The following is a 25,089-nucleotide window of genomic DNA, read 5'->3' as shown; positions in this document are numbered from 1 at the left end:
CTTGAAGGACATGGGGGGTCGCCCAACCGCTAGCCCTTTCTGTGTCAAGTCCATGACTTTCATAACCTATATTTTCATAATCGAGGTGGGCAGATTTCTTTGTTCTGCTGAATTAAGCTGTCCACTTGGTCGATACACGTTAATATTCCACTGTTGATGATAAGGACATAAGTGATGCATGCCAGGATGAGCTAGGCCAGTGGTTCCTATGCTTCTTTTGACTGGGGGGTATACAATTATAATAAAAGATCCTGCAATACAATTGCCGATTAATTCTTCACTGCCTTTAGAGTGCTTTGCTGCACTTTAAGCATTGGGAAACCAGTCATGGATGGCTTGCAGCTTAGCATTTTGAGCTACAGGGTGCAGAATATTACCAAAGTAATTGTTAAGGAGACGAGTTCATGAGGACCTTAAATTACTTTAAGGTTCTCATGAACTCGCCTCTAACAATTACTTCAGTAATTTTCTGTAACATGTAGCTCAACATGCTTTTTTTGTTGAAGGGTACCATCAGGGTGTGCCTGGGGGCGTCATTCCAAAGAGTGTAAGCTGCTCCTCAGTGGCCAAGTGAAAGACGGGGCAAATCACAGATGAGGGGTGCATGTTCACGCTAATTCCAGCTTGTTGCTACTTCTATCTTCTTCCCTCCTGTTTTGTTTCTTTTTTGCCTTCCGGCTGGAACCAGTGGAAACTGAATCTGTGAATGGCAAAACAAGCCCGTGCCACAGAAAATGTTGCATGTGCCCTGTCATCAGGCGCCCTTCTCCCCTTGACTGTGCTAGTTCTCGATCTATGACTTCCAGGCTAGGGATCAACATTCTACTGCACGAACGAGGTATGAATGTGGCACTGAAATAGTACTTGGCTTGGCTACAGGAACATAACGTTGCGTGGAAGCCTGCTCTATGTCCAAGGAGGTGTGGTAGCCACTTGTGGGCAGAGTTCTACTTTCTGATAAGGTGTTTCGAGATCGGACAGCTGAAGTGGGCTGTGGCTTGCTGCTGTTGATGATGTAAATGCCCATCATGCTCTATGCAATCCGTAACAGGGTTGTGGTGTAGTTGTCTTTCTTCCACAGCTCTGAAGATGGTTGGGACATCCAGTAAATGTGTGTGTGTTTATCTAAGAATATGTTTGCTCCCCTATTCTGGTATATGCAGACAGTTTTAATGTAGGTATTGCATAGGGCAGACCAAGCATTCCGATAACGTCTTTTACTATCACAGCCTAACTGTATGAAGAAAATAAAAGATTTGACTAGAAACCCCCACCCCAAGTTAAGCCCCCAACTAGCACTTCATGTTCTAGGTACCATGATGGGATTTTGTTTTTGCCCCATGCAAGCCAACATATTAGTTCCGCGAATCTTCATCTGCTGGAAGTGCCCAAGATACGCCGGTCAATAAAGGGAGGACGCGCGTTCACATTCCTTGCCCTGAAATGTTGGGACGATCTACTAGTCTCGCTTAAATCCATTTCCAAGCTTTAAAAAACAGTCAAAAACATTTCTTTATAATCTGGGTTAATCAATGGCTCCATATAACCTGACATTTGAAATACTCACGCAGGGTACCTGATTTTATTTCTCACCACTACAAGAGATGGTAAATGTATACTGTTTCTGGCTAGCCACAGGTGTGTCTCAATTATATATAATCTACTTTTTGTGACGTGTATTGCTTTCCTGCTTTGGAAATTCGTATCTCAATGTCAACCGGTTTGCATTCTAATTTTAATTTCTAACCCTTCTCTCCCAGCTGATTGCGTTTCGATACATCTACAGTTAAAAGAGTTCTATAATAATGTTGGTAACATCCCAATTATCCAGAGACGAGAGAGTTTTTGACACTAGTGGATTTTAAAGAGCATCGTCTCTGGGGACGCTAGTTTCCCTCATTAGACTTGCCTAGGTAAAGCCAAAGCAGCAACATTTGGAAACTTGGCAACATATATCTTACTCTCGTCTGTGGAACAGTCAAATGGAAATCTGTTCACATCTCTTGGTAAAAATACGTTTTGAAAGGAGATTCTAGATGGGATACTAAAAAAGTTCCTTCTACTCACGCGCCCTGTTTAAAGTAAGTTATACTCTTTCTGTCCCACCTTTGCATATTCAGTGCTTGGTAATTTATTCTAAACATGAACACCTATAGGTGTCAAATGCAATAAAATATAGTACAGCAACTTTATTTCCTGGTTCAACTACAAAAATGAACTGGGATAGTACATTCCGCACCCTGACTACCAAAATAACCTATATCTCCTTATTGCAGTGGACTTTGCATGATTGTTTGAGGTTCTCAGATATTGCCGTGAAAATACAGAATTCGAAATAATACTGAAACGATCGAATTTTACACACCATTTTCGTAACTAAATAAGTTCCCTTCTGCCCTTGTATCTGCTCCTGTCCATGGGCAGCTATACAACCATTTGGACTCTGCATACTTCCCTTCATCCCTATTCTCCTGTATCTGCTCACTCCCTTCCACTCTTATGCTCTTTACACAGCTCTCCATGCAGGTGTGACTCATTTCTGCACTGCTGTAACTTCCTCTTTTCTCTCTCACCCCTCCAAAATGTTCTGTACATTGTCTGTCTCCTTCACTTTGGTTTTATCTCCTAACATCTAGTAAAAAAGCTCAGTTGATTGCTTTGTGTGTAACAAGCGTTTTCAGCATTTGAAAGAGTTTTGCATTTATCACCCTCTTTTCTCCCCTGTTCCTTCCAAGCCTAGCAGGGTTTCCGTAGCAACAACTCTGGAAGCTGCATTTATTAGACTTTAGATCTGTCCTTACCTTATTCCTCCCTCCCACTTTTCTGTCTGTGATCTCACTGGACTGGGCTTCCTGACCTCCAGGGACCACTCCCTCCCATCCTGCCTCAGCCACCAGTAGGCCTAAAGCGTAAGCACTGCGGGTGCCATTTTATAGTGCTGTATGCTGCACAGGACTGCCATGCTGTCTTTAGGTGCACAATCTTGAGGAAACAGGTGCCCCTCAAAAGAGGTCTATTTTCACAGCGCCACCTACGGCTTTCACTCCACAGAATTTGTAGTTTATTTTGAGATGTAAAAAAACTGAGCATTTTGGAAGAGTTTTGCATTTCTCTCCCTGCCTCTTTCAAGATCAGCACAGATCCTTAGCAACACAGTTCCACATGTGTACTGCACTTTAGATTTGGCCTTGCAGTAGCCCTGCCAGTCTGACTCCTATGGCTTCCATTGGACCAGGTTTACTGGTCACGAGGGCTAAAGCTTGTATTGGACCGAAGGGTTGGGGCTCCCATTGGTCTAGGTCACCTGAACATGAGTTTTTCACTCCTACTTAAACAGAACCCTTGGTGCATCCAGCCCAGGTATCTAGGTAAAGGGTGGCAGGAAAAGAGTGATGCCTGTTTGGGCGTATTAGGGCCTGGAAAGGGCCTACAGTTATAAACTCTACCTCCAGTTCTCCAGGTAAGCAGCCACTCACCACTCCTGGGAACATCTGTTACTGGTTTTAGGTGACTAGCACTCCGGGGAACAAAATAAACAATAGTTACTAAGCACTTACAAAGTAGTCAATAAGCATCACTTTATAAAAAAAAAAGTCACAATAATGATATCAGTTCACTGTTGATTCTAAATTGAAGACAAGACCTAGATGGTTGTAGACCGTAAATGTACATTAGAACCAGGACAAACAGCCAACATGTGTTTTGTCAAAAAGTGAATTCTTCAAGGCTAAATCCCCGGTTGAATGGCCAAAAGTAACAAAGGTTGTATTAAAAGATACTGCGTACAGTCGAGAACTCGTTTATTTGAAGAATGTTCCATGTTCTTAAGGCTCTAGTCGGTTCGACTATGTTCAACCCAGTCGTACTACAATTGAAGTCGATGACCGCCCGTTCTGTAACAGGCCATGAGCATTCTATTGACCCTTCTGGGATGGAGGCATGGCCTAATGCCAGGGTTGGCCATACCCAATCCCTTTTTTAATTGCACATGTGCCATTTTACTTGTGCTTAGCGTGCTTTCTGCCCTCTCGAGGGCAAATTAGGGATAATCCCCCAAGTGGGGCAAACTTCCTATCTGCCACCTGGAGGGGCAGAAAAACTGTGTGCCCTCTTTTAGGGTGGTGGTATGGCCATCCCTTTGTTTACGTTGATGATTTCCCTGCTGCCTAGTGGGCTTCCTACCCCTCAGATGCTGCAGCAATCTGCCTCCTGGAGGCAGAAAGACTGTACTGCCCCCTTTTGTAGCAGGGGTATGACTCAATACCAGGGCGGTACACCCCCATTCCTCTTTTGACCCAGTTTAAAATCCCTGGTATTGGTGGTGTGGCCATGCCGGCGACCTAGAAGGCTGCTCGGCGCTGAAGCTCCAGCCTCTTACTCCCTAACAATCAGGAGAAATGCTGAAAAGGTGTAACATCATATACAATATCACTGTGTTCTCCCCACGCAGACCTCCTTTGGCATCCACTGCAGACACAGGGATGGTCCCCACAAAGCGTACATGCTGGCCCATGCTTCGGAAGCCTTGAGGTGACAGGGACCATGGGTGAGCCTGCGGCGTAGGACTGCCGAGTTCTACCATGCACATCAGTATTTTGCCGCCTGCTTGTATTGCCTCCCCCACCCCCTGGTTCGTGCATACAACTTGATCGAGGGGAAGCTGGGCTTCTGTTTGGCTGTGGGGACCGACATTACATCCGCAGGCCCAGTGGGCCGCACTCATATATTCGGTGGCTACACTGAGCCATGGAGCACCCACCTCCCGCTGGTGCTGATCTGGGCCATTGCCAGGGGTCACTGGCAATTGCAATTGCAGGCATGGCACCTAGCTGCCTGGGGCATGTTGGAACCACCTGCCCTCACCAGGCCCACCTGGCTGCCTGCATTGGCTGCAGCCTTGCCTGGGCCTGCTTTATTGCAGGGACTAGGAGGACAAGGCGGCTGACTACCAGAGGTCTGGACGGGGGCCTCTGGGTGTGAACATGGTGAGTTACTTTTCCGCCTGCCCCCTCTGGAGTACCTATTGATAATTAGCAGCTGGCCTTGTCAGCCCACGGCCAGAGGGCTGCTGGCTACGAAGTGGATGACAGGGGCTCTGAATCCCATTGCAAGTTCCTGCTACTATGGGCACCCTCCACCTATATTTGCCACAGCCAAACTAACATATTACATCTGCCTGCTTGTTCACCTGCACTACCCCATCACCAGTAAATCCGATATTACCCCAGCTGCTTGCACCCTATTTGGCTGCCAACTGCCTTTACAGCCACACTGCTGCTCATCTATCCTCGCTGCTACGCACCATGCAGAATGGAATACTTCAATCCAAAGCAGCGGAAGCTGCCTTTTGAGAAAACTAAAGCCATGAATAGCTCAGAAGGCCCTGCAGAGGAGGTTTAGGACGTGGCAGAGCCACTGGCTTCTGAACAACGTCCCAGCATTGAAACTATAATGGCAGAGATACAATCTGGCTTCCGAGCCATGGATGCACGCTTCGACACAATCACAGGCTGAATGGATGGAATGGGGAAAGGATAGACAAACATCAAACTCACCTACATGGGGCCAAAGAACACTTCTCCACGCTGGAAGATGGTGTAGTAAAGATGACAAAAAGACTTGACAAGCTAAAATGTCCAGTTAAAACGCCTGCCATAAAAAAATGACGAATTAGAGGCTAGATCACACCAAAATAACATACGTATACTCTGTGTTGCGGAGTCGACAGTGACCAGCATAATGGATCACTTTGTGGAACACCTCGTAACTGAACTTTTAGGCCACAAGCACTTTACCACCACATTTGTGGTTGAAAGCGGCCACTGCTCTCTTGGTTCCTGACCCCCTTTACTTACTGATCAATCGCTCAGTTCCCTTTACCCCTAGACTTAGTTGCATAGATGAGGGAGGCAGATATGGAGCAGTCACATGACTCCTGACAGGTCATAATGTATTGTTACTGAGTGAAATCATGTCTTCACGTTCTGAGTCAGAAAACAGTATTTTTATTTTTTCAGATACAGACCTTGGATTGTGTGTTAAGGTTACCAATAGAGAAAGTGAGAAATATTTGCATAGAGTTAAGGAGAGTGAACATCCGATTGGATTTCCTTCCATTGGCTGGCAAGTTTTTGGGGCGTATTATCGGCGTTGATACAGGCAACATTTCCAGCTCCCTTGCATTACAGAGTTACAGAGGTTGAGGGCTTATCACCTTTTTCAGGACTGAAATATTAATCGAAGTTTAAACTGAATCAGGAAGCAGAGAAGGAATTGGATTGGTGGATGGCCACTTTAGAGGCATGGAATAGACGAGCGATACTTGGAGATGTTCCAGATATAGTCATAGAAATGGATGCAAGCCTTCAAGGCTGGGGTGCCTGATTGGGTTTGGAGAGGACATGGGGGAAATGGTCATTGAAGGAGAAGGAATAGCATATCAATTATCTAGAGTTGCTGGCAGGTTCCTTTGCATTGAAGAGCTTTGCAAGAGATTGCGGGAGGTGCTGTGTGTTGTTGAGAATGGGCAATCTGTCGTCAGTCAGGTATGTCAACAGGTTAGGGGGTTCACGTTCAAGGGCTTTGGTAGAATTGCCAAGATATTTTTGGCATTTTTGCCTAGATTGGATTATTGTGATTCAGGCACAGCACATTGTTGGTTTGAGTAGCAGACTGGTGTTCAAGGAAACTGAGAGATTTGAGTGACTGGAGGTTGGGCAGGGATATTTACAATACCTTAGGGAGAAAAGGGGGTCCATTTGGTTTGATTCCATTTACAAGCAAATTGACTGCTCAGCTTCTGATGCTCTTTAGTTGAAGGCCGGATCCAGATGCCAGGACGGTGGATGCCTATCTGCACAATTAGAATTAGGGTCTCAATTATGCATTTCCTACTTTTCAATTATTCTGAGATTTCTTGTGGAATTAAGGAGAGAGAAGTTGGAGGTTCTTTTAGTGACCCCTTTTGACTTTCCCAGGTGTGGTTTCCAGATGTACCAAGTTTGTGGAGATGTGGTTCGGTATTGCTTCCATGTTTTTCAAGGTTGTTGGTGAATGCAATGGGGGAGAGTCACGATCTTGTGTTGCAAGGCCATCTGCAGTTGATGGTTTGGATTATTTCAGGAGAATATGTCCCCTGAGGGCTAGGGACGCAGCAGCCACTCCCCGAGGAAAAGAGCAGCTCATGTTCCACCCTATAAGCTTCAACGATTCGGTTATCAAGAAAGTATTAAAAAAAGGCAACTCGACAGGCCTTGCTTGCATGCAGAATGTAAAGACACAAACCCTGGTTTAAAATACCTGCACATCAAATATCAATGTTGCATTGTTTCTGCAAAGCATCTGCACACATCTGTCCAGATTGCAGGTTCAGCAGAAGAATATTCATATCTACCTGCTGTGATCTACCGGGGTCTTTCCAGAGTGAATTTACATGCAATGCACAGTAACTCCCAAGACCAAACAGCAAGAGGAGACCTTCATTTTATTAGTTTAGCACACTGTACGTTGCTTGACCAGTCTCAATATGAGTAGATTCACCTGTGGCACAATAAATGAAAGCTGAAAGCTGATAGCATACTTAACCGAGGCAGTGAGAGGATTAAGACAGACAGTTATTCTTGGCTGAGCTTCTCCCATGAGGGATGTTGAATGGAAGCTCACATCAGAACCTGGAAATTTAGAAACCCAGAGGGAAAGAGAAATATTGTTAGTTGCTCGTTCTTTGGTTTGCCCTTGTGGTGTCTATTCTATTTTAGATCATTCGAATGTTTAGCGCTGAATTGAAGACAATGGAGTGCTCCGGGATTCTAATGGCTGGTAGAAGTCGGCAACATCAACATTTCAATGTTTGTTCACAGCTGTTTCGGTGAACAAAGACCTCAGGGAGCCAGAGGGAATTTCAACCCACTCGGGCTCTGTGAGGGCTTTGTTTTACAAATTAGAACATTCTTCCCTCTAGGGGCGGAATGTTCTAATAGCCTTAGAGCACTCTGCAGCAGGCTCTACCGGCCATTAAAGGCCTGCTCCCTTGTTAAAGGCCCTCAATAACACGGCAGCGGGCCTTTGATGGCCGGTAGAGCCCGCTACGGTGGGCTCTAAGGCTATAATACATTTCAATATGCATCCTGCCTTTCACTGTGCCATTTTTGTTGGTTAAATAAGAAAATGTGGAATGTAACGCAAGCCACTGCAGGCACATGACATATGGAGCAGGACTTATCTTCCTGCCACACCTTCACGGATGCTCGTTTTTCGTCCCAAGATATTTACATATCGAGTAGGCATCCAACCTAAGAGTTATTATTGGGGCCCCTAAACAAGTTCTTTAAGGAGCGACGGGTAAATCTTTGGCAATCTATATAGGGCTTACAAATGTGGGTAATACAGTTGTAAAAAAAAAACTGAACATTCACTATTGAGTTATATTTTAGCCATCTGGAAATAGGGATGCGTAAATTCTAATATTTGTAAAGGCCAAGATAGGTTTTGGAACGTGACCATGAAAACAGAAACAGGCTAAAAATACCACCGTCTAAAATTCCTATGTGGTTTTCTTTGCAGCTGTGAGCTGGTGTTTCTGCGCACAGCTGCAGGGAAGGGCCACATTTCTCTTCTGAAGGTAATAAAAACGTTCTAAACAACCGAGGCCCTTATGTATCCTGTTACTGTGAAGTTTAATGAGATAAGCCTGTACTTGCAAAAAGAAGAGCTCCTTCCCCGCCCTTTAGATTTTAACTACTATGTTTGGCTTTAAGTGACGAATTGTATATTCAGCCTGTAGATAATAATAGATTTTTACGTCATCTCCGGCTGTATCCAACCGTGGCGTTGGCAACTTTTCAAGCAGACTGGAGACAAAGGCCTGTGTGTAGAGCTAGTATAAGCGGACGTAACTGCGAGAAACTTCACCTCTGGGCGACCTCACATCCCATACATACTTGGAACGTCAAACTTTTAGGCAGATGCTGTAAGTAACGTCGCGTGAGGGGCGGGGATCGAAAGGGAGTTATTTAAAGTCCTGTAAAATCCCGTCTTCCTCGCGGAGAATCTGTGAAATGTTACTTTCCGCAGCTCCTTACGTATGGACATAACCAGTCCTTACAACAACATTTACGCAAACTATTCAAATATAACTTGAAGAACGGGTGACGCTCTGCAGACGAGCTGTACAGCCACAGATCGAGTTTTATTTTTATATTAGTCGAATCAGTTTTCCAGTCAGTGTACACTAAAAACGTAACCAGCACCACTGAAACAGTATTAGGAATAATTGTAAGTCAAATACGGAAAAAGTAGAAGCAGTTTATACAATTACAGATGAGCGAAACGAGGTATAATTATGACCATACATTCATATCTGATTCCACTGACGTACTTTCAATATTCAGTTGCAACATGTGAGCTGGTGGGCCTGTTGCTGAAAATGCATATTCTGCAAAGCTGACTGCTACAGAAACTTTCCTTAAGTATACAGACAATGCGGTAAAACGGACAACTGAAACAAGCATTGGCATAGCCAATCGGTTTTCAGAAATAGCAATGGGAGTGCTACACGATAATATGTCAGTACATTAAATAATAAAAATGATTATCTACCCCTTTGTAGCCCAATGGTATCCTACCCTCCTAAGTCTTTTGTATTCCACCCTTCAACCCTGTAAAACGCTCTGATACCCTTACAGGTCTGGTTTGCGCGCTATAAAACTTTTAAAATAAGTAAATAATTAAACACATTAAAGAGCACATTTACTTGTTTTTTTAATAGAAAATTATTTTTTTGCTTACTATCAGAAATGCCTTTGCTTATTTCTTTTTTATATAAATCTTTTTATTAAACAAAAAAATTGACATTACAAGGCACCATTGGTCATGGCATTCTTTAGACTCGATACAGAACTTACATTACAATTAAGGTCTGATGTATTGGTTGGTAACATTATTAAGGCGATGGGAGATCTTCCTGGGGTGTCCACACAAGGAAGTACAGATATTACCATGATATACATTCCAATCAGACCAAATGTGGGACCACTTTTTAGGACATTCCCTAGACACATACACCGTCTTCTCCTGGAACATACACCAATCCATGTCCCTTTTCCAAGCTGACACTGCCAGTACCTGTACAGATCCCCACATTTGGGCAATATTTTGCTTAGCCACCATCAACCCCAAAGTGACCCATTCAATCCTTTTGTTGTTAAGATCCATCACCTCCCACACATTCAGGAGACACGGCTTGGCCTCCATGGGAAAGTAAGTGCAAGGACCTCACTGATGGGGTTGTGTATTTTCTTCCAATATCTCTGGATATGCGGACATTCCCAGAGGATGTGTAGGAATGTGCCTTCACTGCCACAGCCCCTCCTACAGTTGCTGTTCTCCGCCCTCCCCATTCTCAGCAAGCAGGGTCCGGTCATATAGATGCGGTGCAATATTTTAAGTTGGACTAGTCGCAGTCTGGCTGATATGGCCAGTTTTCGCGGGGAAGCAATCACCTCCACCCAGTCTTCTTCATCCAATATAATTCCGTCCCTCTACCATTTCCCCCGTAGTTGCTGTAGGGGTTCAGCTGACTTGTTGACCAACTTTTTATAGGTCAGGGAAATGGCTTTCATAGGCAAGTAGCCATCTAAAATCCTATTCTCCAGGGGTGAGGATTCATGAGGGTGTTCGCCCCTGTAGAGGCATGACTGTAGTGCATGTCGAACCTGTAGGTATCTAAAGTGTTCTGTTACGGCCGGATCGTGCCGCTGCTGAAGGGTGGGAAATGGTTTAACTTCCCCCTTCACCCAGAGGTCACCAATCCTAGAGATGCCTATAAGGGCCCACTTGTCGAAGCCCCTTATTTTCCACAAATTCCCAAGTATGTCGGAATCCCACATGGGGGTAGCTAATGTTGGTTTGCCCTCTACCCCAAACTTCTCGTAGCTGCTTGCCAGATTTGTGCAGAGTGCTTGGTCGGCCCAGTCAGATGGAGTTTCCCTTTGCGTGTGTACAGACCCATGTTATATGTCCCCCCCGGCAATAACCATCTGTCCATTGCGTAACAAGGATCATCTGCCCTCCTATATGTCCCATAATTGATGGCAGCCAAGTGGGCTGCCCAGTAGTATCTTCGGAGGTCGAGGAGGCCAATGCCCCCATCATACCAGGTGAGATTCAGTTTGGAGAGTGCTGTACGTGGCTGGCCACTCCACAGCAGGCTCCTCTGCAGGCTTTCAATGTGTTTAACATAGCTAGAAGGGACAAGGTCCAATGAGTTCTGCAACACATACAGGAAGCGAGGCAAGGACATCATTTTAAATAAAGACACCCTGCCCAATAAAGAGAGTGGAAGCACCTTCCAGCGTTTCGAGTCCCTCTGTAATTACTGTAGGGGTGGGAGGAGATTATGAGAGCATCTACTAGCGGGGTCGGTTGTGATATAGATGCCTAGGTACTTAAAGCCTGTTGTGGTGATCAGCATTGTACACCCCCTGGGAAGGTCAGGCTGGGGTCCATGGAAAACATATAGTATTGATTTACTCCAGTTAATCGAATATCCGGAGAACCTGCCAGAGATTGTGAATATGTTCAGCACAGCTGTAAGGGATGCCTTTGGGGAAGCCAGGAGCACATCATCAGCGTACAGGGAGATACGGCCTTACCACGTGTCCGCCCATCTGAGTCCACGTATCATCAGATCCTTCTGTATCCAGGATGCCAGGGGTGCGCCTGCTTATTTCATATCAGAGGCGGCTCCTCCGCTAAGGTGGAGAAGCGTCGCCCCACTGATCTTTGAGAAGTGCAAAAAATATAATAATAAAATGATAATAACATGGCATTACTATCATTTTATTTTTCCCCGCGGACTCTGAGCCAGGTTAGGGCAGGGCTGGCCAGAGTAGAGGGAGGAGTGGTTTGCATTCTCTAAGTTAGAATAACGGTTTGGCTGGCCCTCTTGGGCCGGCCAAACAGTCATGCACACTTTACTTGTTCTCCACCAGGCTGTAATTCACAGCCTGGGTGGAGAACATGCCCGAGCGCCCAGTCTCTGTCTGAGCGCCAAACCACACTGTTCAAACCAACTAGGACGCTGCTGTAAAGTAAACGTGATTGGCTGGGAGAGTCTGGGAGCCTGAGTGCTTCAGTTCCTGCTGCCAGTGCCGAGAGAAGGGGAGAGGATGGAGGAGAGAAGAGATGGCGGCTTTCATAAGTAAGTTTATTTTTCACCTCTCGCCTCACCGGCCCCATTCCGGGGAAGAAGCCACTGTTTCATTTATATATTTATGTGCCTCAATCAATCAATCAATCAGGATTTATAAAGCATGGCAAATAACCTTTGAAGGCCACAACTAAATATTTGAGACGTGATAACAAATCATTTGAAAACTGTTTTCAAAATTATTTTAACAATTAAAGAGTGTAAAATAATTCAAATAAATATATGTAGAGAATTATTAAGTAAAAAGGTTGATTGATCAAGCACTTTCATGAGCAAAGGTGTCCCACAAAGGGTGCAGTTAGACTCTTAGTTACGCTCGTGCCCCGATTCTTGCATTTGTTATTTTACGGCGAAACTGTGACACAGCAATCGTAATGAGGGCCACACAGATTTAGACCTTCTTTGTTAGAGCCCAGCATCATCATCTTATATGGTTTCAATGTAATGAACAATATGACAATTGGGCGTAGAGACAGTCCAACACAATGAAGCATGCCGATGTTCTGACTTTGTTTTCTTGACGGTTAACTGGCAATGCAGGATTGGGTAATGTGATCTATTTTATGTATGCATTTCACCTGATGAACCATTTCTATATTTTGGGAAATAGTTAACCTATAATAGAGCATGGGCACCCTCTATGTTTTTTTTTTTAAATTCTGTTATTACAAAGGAAGACTGAGCTGCAGACACTCAAAAATAGCAACTTTGCGGTATTCAGAAGCAACTGTGTGGAAGCACGTCGGTAGACCAAAGGAAATTGAAAAGCTTAGCGGTGTTTGACTATACTGCATGTCCAGTACACTGCTGTGAGTGTGAAATCACTTCATATGGTAAAATACGAAGACGAACCGGACAGCGGCATGTAGATCAAATACAAGTACAAGCGCCTTACTGTATTTGTACAATATTGTACACACCAGCAAATTGCCGTAGATCAATTACAAGTACTCATGCCTTACCGTATTTGTACAATATTGAACACAACAGCAAATTGCCAATAAATAAATCGCACAGAAAATGCTGCCAGAAGCATGACAGTCTCCGATGAACTCGGTGGAATGAGGAAATGAAATATGTGAGCAGGTATGCGTGATGGCTAGATTAAGTTTACCAGATAGAACTTGTACTTTGTAGACCATTCAGAACTACGAAGTGTATATATATCTTTTGAAATAAGCTATCGGCGTGCAAAGAGTAAGGAACATGAACATGGGAGGTAGTATAAACGGGAGGCTGTGAAGCGTGAGCTGAATCGGCGTTTAATAGAAAGGAGCACGAACGCGGTAAAATATGCAACGCGAAAAAGTCTAGATAAAGGGCTAGTGTTCTCCCCATTAGATATGCAATGAACATGATTTAGGGATGAAAGAGGCACGGGTGTTGAGTTGAAATATGACTTTGCTTGTACTGTTGGTTTTTATATATATTTTTTAATATAGTTGAGATAGAAAGAACGGATAGCATAACAAATGCACTTGTGTAATTAATTAACGTAACGATTGTGTAAGAACTATATACAAAATTCATGATTTGTGAAATGCGAAATTAAGCTTGTTTAAAAGATTATTAATGGAATGTTTATAATCATTGATTCACAGTTACCCCTGACGAAGGGCAAAAGAATTGCCCGAAATGCATTGGGTCATGAATAAAGATATACTGCTTCGAACTACTTTTTGCGTTGGATTCGTATGTACAAAGAAGCCTGGATGGGCACAAGTTAATACGTCAAGTTTCCTAAAACGCGATATGTTGAATATGTGGATTAAATCTAAAGAAAAGAAGACAAAGATGACAAACTTTTGGAAAATTACTGGATGAATATAGAATAAGGACAAATGGATTACAATGAGTTGGATCTAGTATCCACTAACTGCAGTGCATCTGGGTGTGGAGCGTGACTTTCACGCTCCCCATTGTTGATATGTTTATATTTGCAGGAGGGCATTGCGTAACCCAGTTCGCACGCAATTGTTAAAGCATGAAAAGTGATGGACTTCAATGTAATATGCTGACAAATACAGGTGTGCACTCCACCTCATTCATTACACAACCAGCATAGCCATCTCTCAGCCAACATCAAAGTAGTGTCTTTTAGCGTTAAGGGTCTCAACCATCCGGTAAAAAGAAGGAAGGTCCTCGAGCACCTTGCCAAACTAAAAAGTGATGTGTATGTCCTGCAAGAGACAAAACTCTCTGCGGAGGACATAGGCCGTCTCAAAGCCAACTGGATAGGGGAAGCAATAGGCTCACCAGCATGCAATAAAAAAAGCGGAGTCATCACACTAATTAGCAAGAAGTAAAAGCTAACACTAAAAGACTAACATACTGATGAAGAAGGGAGGGTCCTGATAACCAGTCTAGCCCGGGGAGAGGAGACAATACATGTAGCCAACATCTACGGGCCTAACACAGACGACAAACACTTCTGGGAGAGGGTAGAAGTACAACTGAGCAAACTGCCGCAAGAAGACCTTCTAATAGTGGCGGGAGACCTAAACCAGGTCCTCGACCCGGCCATAGACAGGCACCCACAAAGACATAGCCAAAGCTCACAAAAGGGGAACACTCTGAAAAACATGTGCGCAAGGCTTAAACTCAAAGACCCCTGGAGACTCCAGAATCCGGACGGCAGAGAGTACACTTTCTACTCGCACCCCCATCTCACAGACCAAACGGAAATAGGCCCTAGGACCATTTCAGACCATTCACACATTAGTCTGACTCTATCAGGCAGACATAACGAAAGACTAACACGCAGATGGAGGTTTGATGATGACCTACCCAAGAACACAACAGCTAAGGCAGAAATAGAAGAGGCCATAAGAGAGTACCTCGAACTCACCGACAACCCAGAAACAGATAGAAGTCCCCTATGGGATGCCCTAAAAGTAACGATCAGGGGTAAAATACTTCCATCAAAGGGCGAATAAATAAAGAGAGGAACAATAAGATTTCCGACCTGGAAAAGGAGATGAAAGGCCTGGAGACGGGCCATATAGCCAACCTAGAAGACAGGAACACCCTCACAACATTGACGAAAAAGAAGTATGAGCTAAACAAGATTCTTAGCGAAAGGGCGGGAACATGGCTAAACAAGTATAAAGCTATAAACCTTTGCACCGCCAACAGAGCAGGGAAAGCACTTGCCACATACCTCAAAAGCAAGCAAAGGCAACACGCGGTAGCGGCAGTGACAGATGCCAAAGACAAATCACAGACCACAAACAAAGAAATCCTCAAAGTGTTCAAAGACTTCTACGAGCAGCTCTACAAGGAGGACCAGACCCTATGTAAAGTCGGAGGAGCGGCTCTCCTAGATAAGATCACAATCCCCACACTCACACACAGAGGGAGACACTTGAATCAGATATCACAAGTGACGAAATAGAAAAGGCAATAGGGAGCCTCAAATATAACAAAGCCCCAGGCCCGGACGGGTACACAGCGAGATTCTATAAGCAATTCCTACCCCTACTCAGACCCACAATGACAGAAGTCTTCTCAAGCTGCATCCAAAAAGGACGCATAACACCCACAATGGCAGAAGCAAACATTATAGTAATCCCAAAAGAAGGAAAAGACACACAATAACCCAAGAACTACAGACCAATTTCCCTGATAAATGTGGACTGCAAAATCTATGCGAAGATACTAACGACCAGACTCAACACATACCTACCCAAACTCATACACTGCTCGCAGGTTGGCTACCTCAAAAACAGGATGTCCCATAACAATACCAGACTGCTCTGCCACCTAATCAATCATGCTTCCAGAAGCAACAATGTGGCAGTCATGATTGCCTTAGACGCGGAAAAGGCATTCAACAGGGTGTCCTGGCCGTTCCTGGACCGCTGTATGCAAAAATTCGGTTTGGGACCTAACTTTAGGAAGATGGTGCTAGCACTCTATAGCGAGCCAAAAGCACGTGTAGTAGTCAACGGAGGCACATCAGAGCCACTCACTTTAGAACGCAGCACCAGACAAGGATGCCCGCTATCACCGGCCCTCTTCCTACTAGCCCTAGAACCACTCCCCACTATGATAAGAACCAACAAAGACATCACAGGAATTCCAATAGGGGAAGACACTGTCAAGCTGGCAGCCTATGCGGATGACATCCTAATTACAACCGAGAACCCAGAGCAGTCAATAACCGCACTTATGGCCACCATAGAGCAGTATGCACGTGTATCAGAATACAAACTTAACAGAGGTAAATCAGAATGCAAACCCCTGAACGTGCACACAACGAGGATGGTACTGGGGAACTCTGGGCTGTCATGGCAGAAAAAATCCCTAAAGTACCCAGGCCTGCTCTTTGGAAGAGACCTTAAGACTACACTAGATCAGAACGAATCAACACTGCTCAACAAACTGAAAGATAGAATAGAGGCATGGTCACCCAAATTCACCACATGGTGGGGCAGAGTAGAGACAATCAAAATGATGTTGACCCCGATGGTGAACTACATGCTCAACATGCTCCTGCTGACCAACACGGTAGATTTCCACAAACGACTAGATAAACTAATCAACGAATTCTTGTGGAAGGACAAAAAACCCAGAATTAGCCTACAAAAACTTAGGCTTAGTAAAAGCCTAGGCGGCCTAAATCTAACAAATTTTAAAACCTTCCAAACGAATGCATAGCTAAACAAGGACTGCACTGGCTTACCCCCGGACAAGATTACACCCCAGCTTGGCTCTCATTAGAGAAGAGGCTTCTGAAAGGACCTGAACCCATCGCCCTCCTCACGGCGAACAAACACCCCGAGATCACCAACAACCCCATACTCGGGAACACCAAGATGGCCCTCCTTACAATTGACAAGAAAATGGACACAGGCATTAGGAATACTGAGTGGGAATCTATATGGTTCAACCCCAAGATCAAATACCGGGAGAGAACACTAGACATGCACTTCTGGTACAAGCACGGCATCTCCACTGTTAACCAACTGTTCACCCTGGGCGCACACACCCCCTTCGAATCACTTAAAAACAAACACAAGCTAGAAGACATTGAGCTGTATAACTTCCTTAAGATAAAAGTGGCAATCACCAAGGCAGACCTCAATAAGCAACCCCCCCCCAATCCTGCAATATGCCACTAGCCTAAACAAAATAGGACACCAAACATCGCACCTTTACAAAATACTGAGCCCAGGGACTTCCAAACTGAATAACAAGGCCACAGCATACTGGGAATCACTACTAGACAAGAAACTTAGCGAGAAAGAAAAGTCCAACCTCTGGACATCAACCTCGAACAAGAAAGTAACCACCACCCTAGCCCAAACCAAATTCTGGCTAATACATAACGCGTACTGGATCCCCGCCCGCCTGGCGTCCATCGGAGTCCGCGAAAGCGACACCTGCTGGAACTGCAATGGGCAGAGAGGCGATCTGGCCCACCTAATCTTCCACTGCCCCAAAGTAAAAAAATTCTGGCACAAGATAAGTGAACTTATAAACAACGTGCTAGGCATCCCCCTCCAGCTCGAATTCCACAGCTTAGCCACAGGCTTCATGGCCCCAACAATCCAATCCAGAGAGGACAGAGACCTGACTGACCTCCTACTCACGGCGGTGGTCAAGACGGTCCTGAACAACTGGAAAGACACACGGAAGACGTCCTTCAAGGCCTGGTTTAACTGGGTCATCTTCCTACATGGAGCGGACACCATAACCGCCAACCATACACCCAAAATCCACACAAAGAGCGAAATGTGGCTCTCCCTGGACAACTACCTGTCCTCACACAAGCCACCGTAGCCGCTCAGACTTAGCTAAACCTCCCGAGCGAGTCAAGATCCTGACCAGTCTCAATCGCACACAAGCACTGTGCTCCACCCAACATCACAACCATACAATTCTCCTCCTCTACCTTCTTTCTTTCCTTTCTCGCCGCCGGGGGGACAGACAGTTAAGGGGCCGCAGACATGATCAACCATCGGCCATACGAACTGTACGCAGCCCAACCGAACCGGTAAGGGCGGGGGAGACGGCCAGGAGGCCGAGACAAGAACGATCACCGATTATACGAGCAATATGTAACTATGTAACCGGCCCGAAATGCCACTACAAACTCTCGCCATGTCTCCACCCCAACCCCCCCCCCTCCACCACCCCCCCGGGGCGCTCCTTTGTCTGTACCCCTGTATACTGTACCTTGTATATACAAACTCTTCTTTTCAATAAAAAATTACTGAAATAAAAAAAAAGAAAAGGATGGAACCGAGAAAGCCTTATTTATTTCGGATAACTTGCTTGCTGGCCTACTAAACCTCTTCAACTTCTCCACAGCCTTTAATACTGTGGGCCATGACATTTCGATCCATCATTTGATTAAAATGACTGTACTATGTCCTCAAGTTTTCTGATGCTTATTTCTTCTCTCAGGAAAACGCCCGATAGTGCATATGGACCAGTTTGTATCTTTATTCGATTGTTTGACATGTAGTGTTCCACAAAGATCACCACTTTCTTTGTTTATTCAATATTTACTTGAAACCTCTCATGGCCATCCTGAGGAACAACAGATTGTAGTTCCGGTCCTATGCCGATAACACACAGACATCGAGACAGCTAAAAGAACATGATCCACAATTTGTCTCTCTTCGTCTCTGCTTGTAAGTGGCAAAGGGTTATCTATTGCTAGACAGCAGCAAACGGAGTTTAATTAGTCACCAATGTGTAGTGGATAGTGAGACGAGACAGCCTTCCTTTGATTCCTCAGATATGTGGGCAGACTATCCCAAGAAACAGGAAAGTGCACTTGAGATGCTGGCTAGGTGATGCCCTTTGTATAACATAAAAGATCAATTAAGCACATCATTTTCCATTGCTGGCCTTTAACTAAAGTGGTTTATATTATTCCAGTGAACCTTTGTAAATTGCTTATTGAATCCATGGTAAATCCCAGATTGGACACTATATTTGTGGATTACCAAGAACAAACAGCCACATATATGGCAGCTGGCATCAAAAAATGAGAACATGCGCCAGCTTCATGCTGAGCCCCACTCCACTGGTTGGTGGTGGAGGCCAGGGTGAAACATTAATACTATTGTATCTTATTTAAATACCTGAAGGCACTGCCCTAAGTAACTAACTGATAGGTGTAAACCTTACATCCCAATCAGAAGACTGCATTCAAACAAGGGGAATTCTCTAAGCAAAATCAAATGCAGATTGATCTCAGTGGGTGGTCAGAAGCAGCAATACCATGGAGCAAGCTGGCGGAACACATAACTAGAACATATAAGACAAACTTGAGTAAATTCAAGAACATAAAACGTAAGAAACTTTTCCCCAGACATGGAAGATGACTGGAGTTTATGGAAGACTTGTTGTTTAAAGCGCCTAATAAATGTTCTTACTAAGAGCAGCAACAAACAAAACAACAATTATTATTATTACTACTACTGCTACTACTACTAGAAATAATAATAATTATACCTTGCCCCTAGCACTGTGACTGACCATTACTTTGACCTGTTCATCACATTGACCAAGTAGATTTACTGTTTTAATCCAACCATGGATATTTTTGTTAAAACAACTATGACAAAGTAATGTACATGTTGATGTAGTGATCTTTCGAGATAATGTTAATCACATTTTTATAGAACTATATAATAGGAACGCATGGAGGCAGACAACACACTATTAAAAGTTAAAGAATGTAGCACAGCGAATGAATGATGGTGAAGCACATGTTCTTTCAGACATGGGCTTTAATGTCAACCTGTAGTGAACAATACCCTGGCAGGCAATATGCCAAAGACATTTTTGAACTATAATGTTATGTTGTACTATATTATGTTAATCAAATGTATATAGCATGTACTGTGCCATTAGAAGTGCTTCTCGCACAGATTTTTAAAATACCGTAATACGCAGTAGCCTGGTTGGGAATCCATGTGGTAGCATAAGGAGTATATTTGTGGCTCAGTTGTTGTTTACAGTACCAGTATTTTAGTAATTAATAGGTTAGTGAGTTATGGGTTTTATTTGGGTCTATTATATCATCTGCAACAACAGTAGAGTAAGAATGCAGAAAACATATGTCGATATACCTGACCCTTGCGTGAGACAAGACCAGCCAACTTCTAAGCTGACCACCAGAATCCAACAAGTCCCCGATGTTCCTGACTCTTGTTTGGGACAAAGCCAGGCAAATCCTAAAATGGCCGTTGGACTTAAGCGTGTGCGTGGGTCGCAGCGTCATACAAGGACACAATGAAATCCAACGCAGTGATGAAGAATCGCCAACATGGTGGTGTTTTGGAATGTTGAAAAGAAACAATATTGGCTGCAGGGCACCTGTTTATGATCTACTTTTTTGAAGAGCAGCACACAAAATGTGCACAGAGGGTCGCGCTGTAGGATGGTCAAATATGAGCAAGAAAGCACGCACCCCAGAACAGCAGAGTGTATCCACGTGTTAAAATACTCACAACTCGTGGCAAGTGTTAAATAGAAGTGAGGCAACAACCTGAAGATTTATTGTTCAAACGTGTACTATGGAAAAAATATCAGAGCAATAGATGCAGCTGACCTGGAAAAGAGACAGACCGAAACCGTCATCTCGTCGTTGCATACCCTCACTCTGATCGGATTCGGAATGCATAAGTATTAAAACTCAACATTTCATCACAGCATGAGAGGCAAGAGCCAGAGAGCAGGCTGAGGCTACAACAGAGGGCTTTGGAAATAAATGATCATTTGAATTCTCTGATGGTTGCTGTATTTGTGAGGAGCATAACATGGATTGTGAAATGGCTACCTTGGCGAGTGATGATGCACAGGATGATAGTTCCCTTCAAGCATCGACGAGTTGTATGATAGTTCACCCACAAGAAAGATGAGGCTACACAACACATATGACCCTTACAAACAACAGCACCAAAAACACTAATTTGTGGATGCACTTTCTGAAATGTGACACTGTTTTTCCTTTCCTCCACATATGACGCACAGGACCACATATATCATAAATGTACCTGCTCCTCATGGAGTATCACTTGTCCTTGCAGGGGGTTTCCAAGAGGTGCCACCATCACGAATGGCTGCCATATACTGCCAACTGTTCTGGGGAAAATATCATACAAATCCACGAGGTAGCCTTTATCTCCTGGTATTTTCATAGAGTAAAGGGAAACTGGATTGCATGCTGCTACATAGAGAGTACTCTCAGCATCGCCTGCAAAAGTAACAGGGAAATATGACGTGGAAGAGATATACACAGTCAAGAACGATAAAGCCAAGAATTAGCTCAATGTAATCAATTTCCATACACAAAGGCTACAATTCACAAAATCACATGCTTTATGACCGCAAAACTACAAGTCAAAATATACTAAAGGCACAACATGTGTTTACGGGTCATAACGTACACTTTGTGACTCACTGCAATTCAAAAAGAGGAAGGGGCGTGAAAGGGGTCCCAACACTCCCGCTCCAAATTGTAATGCATCATTGACCGTAACTACAGTTGCAGACCACTGGTTGGATACTGACATTGATGAAGGGAAATGATAGGAATACATTTTATAGAGACACACACACAAATATAAAATCCCAAACCCCAATACAAACATTTCTGGTGAGGGATAGTTTTAAACCTATGTACGTAGTGAACCGGCCAAGGCCTAATAAATGGAGGTGCTGAAAAAGATAACTGTGGATTATGCAGAAATACCTAGGTCACAGGGCACATTCGTTTTAGGAAACATACATGAATGTTGCAAGGTCAATTTAGCTGTGCTGAAACACATAAATAGATTATATTTCTTTGCAATTCAAACTTGACGAATCATCAATAATTAGTACAGATGTCACAAAAAAGGTAACCACATTTCTATCTGTTAAACAATCACTACAAGAAGCCGACTGTAGAAATTGTTTTTGCATTGCCATGGAGCATTGAGTACAGGCTGTAAACAAGTGTGGATTCTGCTCTAGTGCTAGCCTGTTCAGAATATGTTAAAGTCAGATAGGCTGGGCTGGGTCCATTGACATAAAACAAAAGGTAATCACTTGCTATGCAGAAAAACAGAAATGTGTTTTCTATGTTATCTCACCCTTATTCTGAGAAATAAAAGAAAAACCCAAAAGAGGGGTTTCTGCTAAACATGGGCATGTACACAATTCTTGGAAATACTTACGTGTTTTGGGAAAATCTTATATGCTCAGCTTGTTATTTGCGTCATGGAGGAATTTACAACTCATGTTTTTTGTGGCTTTCTTCGAATATATAATACTGCGTGTAATCCAGAACTTTGAACGTCAGACTGTGGTCTCTGTTTGAGACTGGCTGATTTTCCCAATTGATTGATTGATTGATTAAACCCATATTATTGTGTAAACTTGTTCGGTCTTACTTTATTAATAGATTTACCTCTAACAACATACAAAAGGGGCTGGTATGAATTAGCAAAGTGGAGCTTGTCAGCGAGGGGCAGCTTCCACTTTGTGAATGTGGGAAAAGTTGAGAGCAGAAAGGGGTCCGGTGAACTGCAGTGAAAAAAAGTAGTCATTCTGCGAATGCAGGGATGAAAGTCTGCTTCCTTTGCAGAACCCTACTCATTGATCATTTTACACTGTTTTATGCAATCATACTTTCAGAGTAAAGGCACAAATTGTCTCCCTGGTGTTTTTGTAGTCTTTGTTGCCTATCTGTGAGTTTATCCAGCATTCAGGAGTAGATTATTTAACAGTAGTCAAGGTGTGCCATAACCAGACTTCCTGTCAACTTGAAGGGGGTCTAGGACTTCCTTGAGAAGGGGAACTGCATGTTGAAGATCCTGACCACTACAAAATAAAGAGTGAAAGATTGAACCCACAGGTTTATCACTTTGTTGACATTAACTCAGATCTCTCAGGAGACAGTGAGTCTATTTAAGACCCCCCCCCCAAAATCATAAAGTTAGCCTTGGCTGCATTACACAAAGCATTCATTCATTCAGTACAGCACATGGTCGAAGCAAGTTGTGATGTCAGTCCGGTTCCTAGGTTTGTCTTCTATCTGAAGGGTATTCTTTTGCACTGGCATATATTTGAAAGTTCAACTGCTCATTTTCTAAAAGTTGTGCAAAGTGCGCATACATAGCTGGTGAAAAGTAGACAGAACAGAGATGAGTTCATGGGCCAGTTGGACTCCACCATGCAAAACAAATACTCCAAATAGCACTAGTTGACTGCATATGAAAAAAAGGATTGAACCACTTCCCCCAAGGAAACACCCATCTATTTAATGAGTCTTTCCAGAGGCAAGATGTTCGATGTTGTGATTTGTGCAATAACCCTACTGTACCACGCCTTGAGAGATCAAAAGCCTGACTTGGTCCATCTTGCTCTGAATCATGCAATTGTGTCAGGTGTGGTAGATATTTTTCTGTACATGTTGCCAAGCAAGGCTTCAGGATTTAATACATTAAGAGATGTTTCCAAGCAAGGCTTCTATGACACTTAGAGAATCCCTTTTAAAATATCATAGGTCTCCTCAAATTATTCTGTGCCTTGAAGTTAATAGCAAAGATGGGTGGCAGATCCCTTTTGTTACAAGAAGGAGGATGGTACAGTAGGTTTGGGAGGTGAGAAATTAATTTAATCAGATCTGCAGCTCCAGTACAATGTTATACATGTTAAAATTGTGAAGGCATTCTATCAAGGTAGCCCATGTTGGTCTTTAGTCAGATTGATCTACATTCTTAAACTGCACATATTTCTTGTGGTATATCAGGGAGCCTTTAGACCACTGATGTGATGAACCATCTATAGGATTCATTAGCAGCTGGACACTAGCCACCAGAACACTGAATAATATGTGTTGAGAAGTAAACTCCTCCACATGAAGAAGGCCTACCTCACCTCTCCTTTTGCCTTTCTGTTGGGACATTTTGAATCATCCTTGGGGGAGAGTACCATTGAAGATGGTGACTGAGTTGTCTCCAAAACAGGCCTCTGTTAGGCAGCCCATATGCAGCTGCTTATTTTGGTTAGTAGGTCTCAGGTACTCAAGGTGTGTTTCTGAAATTAATGAATATTAATGAAAACAATTTTAGGTGGAGGCTGGTTGCCATTAAGAAGTTGGACGGGAGTCGAGCGTGACAAGGCATTAAGGTTGTGACATTGCTCTCCGCGAAGTATGGTATGTTGGCCACAGTGTTACGAGAAAACACCACAGATCTGTAACTGTCACACAAAAGAATTTTAATGAGTAGAAAAAGCAAGAACAGAGGTGACACCTTGCCATAACTCCTTCTGAAAAGAGCCACTATATAGTTGAACTAGTTGCCAGATTCCTCTGGTTAAACATGAACTTAAGTTCTTAGATGTTGGTATTCAAAGCAGAAAGTGGCAGAGAGTTCCTCTCAAATGATTACAGGTGTTATCTTAGGGCTAGAGGTAGGTGGGCAAATACCGGTTGGTAACGGCCGAAAATCGGTAATTTTCCCGTTACCGACCGGTATTTAGCCCTTTGCGATGTAGGAGGCTAGATTTAAGGATTCGGTAATTTACAGATTCGTTATTTTAAGGAATCGGTAAAACACCGATTCCTTAATTTAAGGAATCTGTAAATTACCGATTCCTTAAATCCTATGTAGGGAGCACTCAAGTGAGTGCATTTTTGGTTTAAGGATTCGTTATTTACCACCAACTACAAGTTGGTGGTAAATACAGAATACCTTTAAAAAAGCAAATTTGTGCTTTTTTAAAAGTGCCATGTGGCAGTATGTGCGCCACATGTGCACACATGCACGATTCAGGGGTGCAACATGGTGTCAATGTGACACCCTGTCACCCTTGAATATGCTCCTCCTATTACCGATTCGGTGTTTACCGAATCAGTAATAGTGAATGTC

The 25,089-nt window shown here is 43.7% G+C and overlaps 1 protein-coding gene across 1 annotated transcript in view; it reads right to left on the bottom strand.

The window, feature by feature from the left end:
• The window catches only part of VWA8 (von Willebrand factor A domain containing 8), a 1,363,176-nt gene that overhangs the window by 485,261 nt on the left and 852,826 nt on the right, over positions 1-25,089 (bottom strand). The window contains exon 29 of the mRNA XM_086935029.1: positions 21,226-21,425. Coding sequence (XP_086791155.1) covers positions 21,226-21,425 — 200 coding nt within the window. The remainder of the gene's footprint in view (positions 1-21,225; positions 21,426-25,089) is intronic.

The sequence above is a fragment of the Lissotriton vulgaris genome, chromosome 8 (genome assembly GCF_964263255.1).
Source record: "Lissotriton vulgaris chromosome 8, aLisVul1.2, whole genome shotgun sequence".
Taxonomy (NCBI): Eukaryota; Metazoa; Chordata; class Amphibia; order Caudata; family Salamandridae; genus Lissotriton; species Lissotriton vulgaris.
The sequence above is the reverse complement of the archived record's forward strand: the minus strand, read 5'-3'. Positions and strand labels throughout refer to the sequence as shown.